This window comes from Mytilus trossulus, chromosome 10, assembly GCF_036588685.1.
Source record: "Mytilus trossulus isolate FHL-02 chromosome 10, PNRI_Mtr1.1.1.hap1, whole genome shotgun sequence".
In the NCBI taxonomy this organism is placed as follows: domain Eukaryota; kingdom Metazoa; phylum Mollusca; class Bivalvia; order Mytilida; family Mytilidae; genus Mytilus; species Mytilus trossulus.
In genome coordinates this window covers 66456154-66464237 of record NC_086382.1, presented here as the reverse complement: position 1 = coordinate 66464237, position 8084 = coordinate 66456154, and the positions used below count along the sequence as shown (strand labels likewise).

General features: G+C 33.1%; 1 protein-coding gene across 1 annotated transcript; it reads left to right on the top strand.

Moving 5' to 3' along the window:
- The first annotated feature begins 936 nt into the window (after window positions 1-936).
- On the top strand, window positions 937-5783 carry LOC134688090 (uncharacterized). The gene is made up of 3 exons (XM_063548558.1): window positions 937-942; window positions 1595-1722; window positions 3650-5783. The coding sequence occupies exons 1-3, from the start codon at window positions 937-939 to the stop codon at window positions 4119-4121; spliced, it is 606 nt and encodes a 201-aa protein (XP_063404628.1). The 3' UTR covers window positions 4122-5783.
- The last annotated feature ends 2301 nt before the right edge of the window (window positions 5784-8084 follow it).

Below are 8084 nucleotides of genomic sequence, written 5' to 3'. Positions count from 1 at the left end.
TAATGTGTTACATATTTGTCTTTCGTTCATTTTCTTTTATATAAATTAGGCCGTTAGTTTTCTCGTTTGAATTGTTTTACATTGTCTAATCGGGGCCTTTTATAGCTGCCTAATAGGTATAGTTGTTACTGTCTGTGTCATTGTGGTCTCTTGTGGACAGTTGCCTCACTGGCAATCATACCACATCTTCTTTATTTATATTTTGACTAAAAGCAGATTGTGAATTTCGTTAATTGATACTAGAACAAATAATTTTAATATTAGATGATAACTCGAATGATTCCAAAGTACAATTAAAAATTCAATGTGATGATCCTGATAAAACAACAACACATGTATCAGCAGCAACAACATATAAAGACAACCTACAACATGAGGAAAAAATAGTGCCGACAGCTGGTACTGAAGACATTGATAAAACTTTCACTGTAACAAAGAAAGGATACAATAAGGACGGTAATGTTAATCATTTTAAGATGTTATAGTAGTTAAGTTCATAAAATTGAGAATGCAAATTGGAATTGTGTCAAAGAGACAAAAAACTTACCATCAGAGGACAACAGCCGAATATTTGCTGGAAGCAAAATACAAAAACATTAGTTATATATTCTTAGGTAGACTTCACCGTAATAAAATAAATACAAAAAATGCAATATTCATGCGTTTAGTTATGATGTTTTTATGTGTGTTTTGTGGGATGTTTTGTTTTGTCTAATCATTATTTCAAATATGTATTATTAACTACTATAGTTTAGTTAATTTTAATTTTCCCTGAATAAGTTATCGTGTTAATCCAAATAATTATGACGTCCTCACAGCCTTTGTATGGACTTCAAGATTCTAAAATGACGCACTTTTTTCGCTTTGATAACATAAACGTGATAAAATTCTCGATATATCTATTCTTTGCGCAGACTTATAGAGATATAAATAATAATGGCTGTAAGAAATTGTCATATGTAAATACATATGTGCAAACGCTATGTCGATTTCGCTGTGTTACATATATTAATCCTATTAGAATCGAAATAATTCATGGAAGCATTAATATATTGGATTGAATTCTACACACGGCCTGGGCCTTGTTATTCAAATTTTATCATGAGCTTTAGCTGATAGGTCTTGCGTTTGATTGTGCTGTGTCATGCCACACAATTTTACTCATGAGCCTTATGTAGAAGAAACGAGCGTCTTGAGTACTAAATTATAAACATGGTACCTTTGATAACTATTTTAGTGATATATTTACATTTCTGTAAAATTGCCATATAAGCAATACATGATAGTGTTGGTGGGTTTCCTTTCGTTTCAGTTTGCACACCGGATTTGTTTTTCTCTCAATCGGAAAATGTCTTTTGAACTGTGGTAAACTGCTTTTCTTAGACTCTTATATGAATTATATAAAAAATACAGTAAACATTTTGACGGATTCGCAACGAACTCGAAAGTTGTCTTTTTACTTTGAAGAACATAAAATGAGACCATTACTATTGAGAGAAATTAAAAAAAGACATACCATTTAATGTTGTTATTGGTTTGATATCAAAGATACATTAATACAGACAACTTAGTTGAATGTGATAAATATTTAAAGTGGCAAAGAATCCTATTGAGTTCATTTTTTTTTACAGATAAGAAGTTAGAACTGTACATCTATATAGGAGCAGGTGCAGGAGGATTGTTTGTGATTATAGCTATATTATTGATTATACTGTGTATTAGGTAAATTGCATTCAACGTTTTTTCCATCAAACATCTAGCATGTCTAGTATATGAATATCACTACAATGACAACACTGACAAAAGGTAAAACGTATTGATCGGTTTGATGTCTTCTATTTGCAATGCTGGTATTCCGTCATCAAAATGTTTCAAAGATAAGGTTCATTTTTGTACATTGAAAAACAATCATTAGACCGTTGGTTTTCCCGTTTGAATGGTTTTACACTAGTAATTTTGGGGCCCTTTATAGCTTGTTGTTCGGTGTGAGCCAAGGCTCCGTGTTGAAGGCCGTACTTTAACCTATAATGATTTATTTTTTAAATTGTTATTTGGATGAAGAGTTGTCTCATTGGCACTCACACCACATCTTCCTATATCTATGTAAGGTTTAGCAAGCTATATTACCTGGTTTAGTTCGACTATAGTTATACATGGAAAAATGCATGTGCCAAGTCGGAAATATGACAGTTGTTGTTCGTTCTTTTGGTGTATTTGAGCTTTTGGTTTTGTCATTTTAATACGAACTTTCCGTTTTTGAGTTCGGTATTTTTGTTGTTTTGCATTTTCATGAAATAATCTCATGATTTACCAAAAAACAGACCTAGAACAAACAGACCTAACAGAATTGAAATAATCCTTACAAAACAAGGACTTGTTGATCAACTTCATAACTTTTGAAGATATCATCTCTATCCGCGTACTTTGTGTAGTTAGATGAGATTTGTTGATTTGTTTGAAAAAGAAAAGATCTCAAGATTAAACCGTCACATCAATAGTTTCCTGACCATTAAATATATTGCTTTGCTGCAATTTTCGAATTGTGCAGTAATATAAAAAAATATATACTAAAACCCAATGAACCGCGCGTCTAAAGCTGTTCCTTATTCCATAGTGTTAATGAGGCATTCAACACAGAACCAAGCCTAGTTTATAATAAAGGTATTTGCATAAAAAAACCAAAAAAGATTGGAATGGAATCAAACACATATAATAGGATTTATTCTAAATAAAGATATAATGTTGATACCAATAAGGAAAACCCATAATTAAATGTTCTAAAATTTACATCATTAAATATACGACTGTATAAGAAAATTGAAAAGAAATTCAGGACCAGACAAAAAGGAAGAAGAATTGTTATCCTAAAATCGTCCCAAAAAGGAAACCTGAACATTTGTCAAGTGTTACTTTAGTTTAAATCTAGAATACGGAAATTGACAAGATTATAACTAAGTGAAAACTAAGATTCTATCGTGAAATCTCCAAAAACGGGCTACCGGAAAAATTGTGTCAAATGTAATACACAATAAAAAATAAATAATGGAAAAAATTGACACCAGACTTATCTCCCACGGTTTACATAGGCATTCCATACATGAACTTGTATTTGAATATCAGTGAATTAATCTCCTTACATGACATAACGAAAAACAAATGATTACACTCAAGTTTTTCCTTGATCTTTCTGCGCTCGCTTCCATTCTGATTATTTAAAAAAAAACTTTAATGGATAATAGCATTCGTACCGCATATCAAATTACTGCTAAGTTTGAATTTTCTGTATGTATGACTATAATAGACTGCATACCCTATACGTGTTTGTTTCATCTTGTATACTCCATCGTGAGTGTTCTGTATATTAATGTTTTTTTTTGTTTTTTTTATTATACAATGGTTTTACTGATTTCCAATTTAAAGACAAACTTGTTCGTATTAAATATTACAATCATCGCTAATTTTGAATAACTTATATGTACTGTCAAGTTCCTGGTTTTCAGGCGAACATTCATTGACCTTAACTGGAATATTATTGCTGTTAAATAACGGTTCCTTGGTGAATATGCTCACTGATATTCCATATTCCATATTTCTAAAAAAAAAAAAGAAGATGTTTATCATGATAAAACATAATTATTTCGAATTACAGGAAAAGATCAAAGAAGAAAACTATAAATGGAGAACAAACAACGCATGGTAGCAATGATCCTTATTCTGATAATGGCGAACTAAGGGATAACATGTTATACGTTTCCTCCGATCAACAAGATATTATCGAGGACGGAAATTACCATATGGTTGATTTAGGAGAGAAAGGAGGAGTTAATGAAAGTAGAAGTTCTAAAGTCGAATATAGTACAGCTGACGGAAACTACAGTTCAATAGGAAGTCCAGATACTAAACATAAACCGAAAGCGGCCGTCAACTTCCGTGAATCAGACAACAAAACACAACGTATATTTCTCGTGGAAAACAGCAATGATGAGTATGCCGTGGTAGACAAAGGGAGAAAATCTGAAAGTGTTAAACATGCTTCTACTTTGGTAAGAAATAGCAGCGAAAAAGACATGGAGATGCATGCTTGGTTTACAAGTAGATCAGACATATGCAGTGGTGGATAAAACAAATAGGGGGAAAGCTGATGAATGAGGACAAAACAAAAGTGCAACAAAAAGAACGAATAACCAGAAATTACCCTTTATTGGAGTTGTCGGTCATGACTTCTAATAAATGCCTAACAGCAGTTTCAACGCGTTTTCTAACAAGCGTAGGTTAATACGCAACCGCATACGATAACTGAAATAAAATGCATTATAACATGCTTATTGTCTAATGCTTTATGCTTTGTGTGTAATAAAAGCATACTGTTGCAATCTCTACATTATATTTTGTTAAAACTGTATAATAAAGCATTGCTTTGTCATATTTTCAAATATCTAAGAGGTTAACAATTTTGTTTTTGAACGGGTACGCTAAGTATACTTTTTAGCTCACCTGGCCCGAAGGGCCAAGTGAGCTTTTCTCATCACTTGGCGTCCGTCGTCTGTCGTCGTCCGTCGTCGTCCTGCGTCCGGCGTTAACTTTTACAAAAATCTTCTCCTCTGAAACTACTGGGCCAAATTTAACCAAACTTGGCCACAATCATCATTGAGGTATCTAGTTTAAAAATTGTGTCCGGTGACCTTGCCAACCAACCAAGATGGCCGCCATGGCTAAAAATAGAACATAGGGGTAAAATGCAGTTTTGGCTTATAACTCAAAAACCAAAGCATTTAGAGCAAATCTGACATGGTGTAAAATTGTTTATCAGGTTAAGATCTATCTGCCTTGAAATTTTCAGATGAATCTGACATTCCGTTGTTAGGTTGCTGCCCCTGAATCAGTAATTTTAAGGAAATTTTGCTGTTTTTGTTTATTATCTTGAATATTATTATAGATAGAGAAAAACTGTAAACAGCAATAATGTTCAGCAAAGTAAGATCTACAAATAAGTCAACATGACCAAAATGGTCAGTTGACCACTGTAGGAGTTATTGCCCTTTATAGTCAATTTTTAACCATTTTACGTAAATCTTAGTTATCTTTTAGAAAAATCTTCTCCTCTGAAACTACTGGGCCAAATTAATTGAAACTTGGCCACAATCATCTTTGGGGTATCTAGTATAAAAATTGTGTCCGGTAACTTGGCCAACCAACCAAGATGGCGGCCATGGCTAAAAATAGAACATGGGAGTAAAATGCAGTTTTTGGCTTATAACCCAAAAAACAAAGCATTAAGAGCAAATCTGACAGAGTTGAAATTGTTGATCAGGTCAAGATCTATCTGCCCAGGAATTTTCAGATGAATTGGATCATCGATTGTTAGGTTGCTGCCCCTAAATTGGTAATTTTGAGGAAATTTTGCTGTTTTTTTGTTATTATCTTGAATATTATTATAGATAGAGATAAACTGTAAACAGCAATAATGTACAGTATAGTAAGAACTAAAAATGAGTCAACATGACCAAAATAGTCAATTGACCCCCTGAGGAGTTATTGCCCTTCATAGTCATTTTTTAACAATTTTCACAAAATTTGTAGATTTTCACTAACATTTTCCACAGAAACTACTGTTATAGATAGAGATAATTGTAAGCAGCAAAAATGGTTAGTAAAGTAAGATCTTCAAACACATCACCATCACCAAAACACAATTTTGTCATGAATTCATTTGTGTACAATGTTTAATATTAACATAGACCAAGGTGAGCGACACAGGCTCTTTAGAGCCTCTAGTTTATTATTGATATTTAAGGTAGTAAGTTACCTTATTCGTCAGTTGGAGAAAGAGAAAAAATATCAACACTTCATTAATAATATATTGGAATCCATATTATACATGTATAAACACTGGAGTATAAATGTTGTTTAGCCAGTACAAGTATATGCAATTGTTTAACCCCGCCACATTATTCATGTATGTGCCTGTCCCAAGTCAGGAGTCAGGAGCCTGTAAATTTAGTGGATGTCGTTTGTTTATGTGTTACAAATTTGTTTTTCGTTCATTTAAAAAAAAAGAAGGCCGTTAGTTTTCTCGTTTGAATTGCTTTACATTGTCCTATTGGCGCCTTTTATAGCTGACTATGCGGTATGGGCTTTGAAGGCCGTACGGTGACCTGTAGTTGTTAATGTCTGTTTCATTTTGGTCTTTTGTAGATAGTTATCTCATTGGCAATCATACCACATCTTCTTTTTTATGTAATTCATATCAAAACTCTACAATAGTCTAATGATATTACTTTTTCCCCAATTGTTATTTTTTGAACATGTTTAATTTTTGCTCAAAATATTTATAAATTACTTCACAAAGAAACCAAACTTACAATTGTATACTACATAGGCATTTAGACCAGGATCTGCTAACCCTTCCGGAAAGCCTCAATTTATGGTGGAGTTCATGCTGCTAAGTTTTTAGTTTCTATGTTGTTTTTTGTTTACTGATGTTTTGACTTTCGCTTTCCTTTATTAACCATGGCGCTGTTAGTTTTGTTTCGACTTATGGTTTGAGTTTTCCTCTGCTATCTGTAGCATCTCTTTGGTCTACAAAATACTCATCAGTGACATTCGAATCAACAACTTAAAAGGTCAATACATAATATACGAATTCGTAGAGCATCTTGGACTCTAACTATATCCACAATCTAATATGGGAGAGCAGTTTTAATCTCCCTTAAAAATTATACTTGAAACACCAGGAAAACGATTTACGATAATTTTGCAACACCTCTAACATGTGTCTAAGTCTTTGACATTGCCAAGGGAAGTTAAATTTTTGTACTTGTTGGCTTTTCAACATCTTAAACATATATAAATTAAATTTCTCCTGATTTTCCCTATATATGATATTTTATAATAAAAAAAATCCTTCTGAGTTTAGCCAATGAGAAAACAGAAATGTTACAGTCATATTGTAGTTGTATAAAGTATTCAATATTTGTAATAAAATTCTAGCTTTAATATCTGCAGCCTCTTTTTTTAGCCCTCAGTTAAAGACAGTATGATAGTGCTATAACTGAGAGTTTTACAATTATTTGTTCAACATATTTAAGAGTGTTTCCATTTATATAAATCAATAGTTTATTATTGAATAATTTGATCCTGATAAAGCTTCCTGTCATCGTTATAATGACATCCGAAACCCATCGACCAATAATTCATCAAGTTGGTTAACGGACCACCAAGCCGACCCTGAGAGCAGCCGTGGTGAAGGAACCAAACAACCCAACAACAATATTCAAAACAAAATCAATCTAGCAAAACCAAAATGGCCGCCTTGTTCCTGCTTAACAACAATAAAAAAAACATTAAAATGTTCACAACACTCTTCGGGCAACGAGCCGACCGTACAGGGGCTATAAAGCCAGTCAAGGTCGCTGAACACTTTCATTATAATCGAAAAACATACCAATAGGTCTTCAACGAGTGGCCCTCAGCTAGTTGTGTACTAGTTCAATTGACGTCACAGTAAACTCCAAAACATATAAATGAACTTAGATTAAAAAACATACAAGACTAACAAAGGTCAGAGGCTCCTCACTAAGACCAGGAACAAAAATGCGGTGGGGTTAAACAAGTGTCGTGAGATATCAACCCTCCCCCTATACGTGTAGCCAATATAGTATAAAGAAACTCATAGCAGTACATACAGTAAAATTCAGTTTAAAAGAAGTTCAAGTTTGAAATCAGAATAGGTAACAAAAGAGACTAAGCGAAAAGACAATAATACATACACAAACAAAGGACTTCAAGCAGTTACTGACATGCCAGCTCCAGAACTCCATTAAACTGATTGAAAGATTATGACTTCATTATATGAAAGTCAAGTAAAATCCCTCCCGTTAAGGGTTCAGTATTACATACCGTAATAAAGTATAAGAGTAGAACATGACCCGCTTCATGCCAACAACTGTTTTTAGAATGAATGTATTTGTTTCCGGTGCAAAGAGCATAAGTGGATTAATATTAACACAAACAAAATCCTCAAGGACTGACAATAGTACCGTAACTATATCCTTTCAGAATAAGTATGTTTAAAGGCTTGGTTA

What these genes read in the sequence shown, in the direction of transcription:
- LOC134688090 (XM_063548558.1), top strand. An exon ending in TTGATTATACTGTGTATTAG is followed by an intron (nt 1,723 to 3,649) that starts GTAAATTGCATT and finishes TTCGAATTACAG; the next exon opens with GAAAAGATCAAAGAAGAAAA.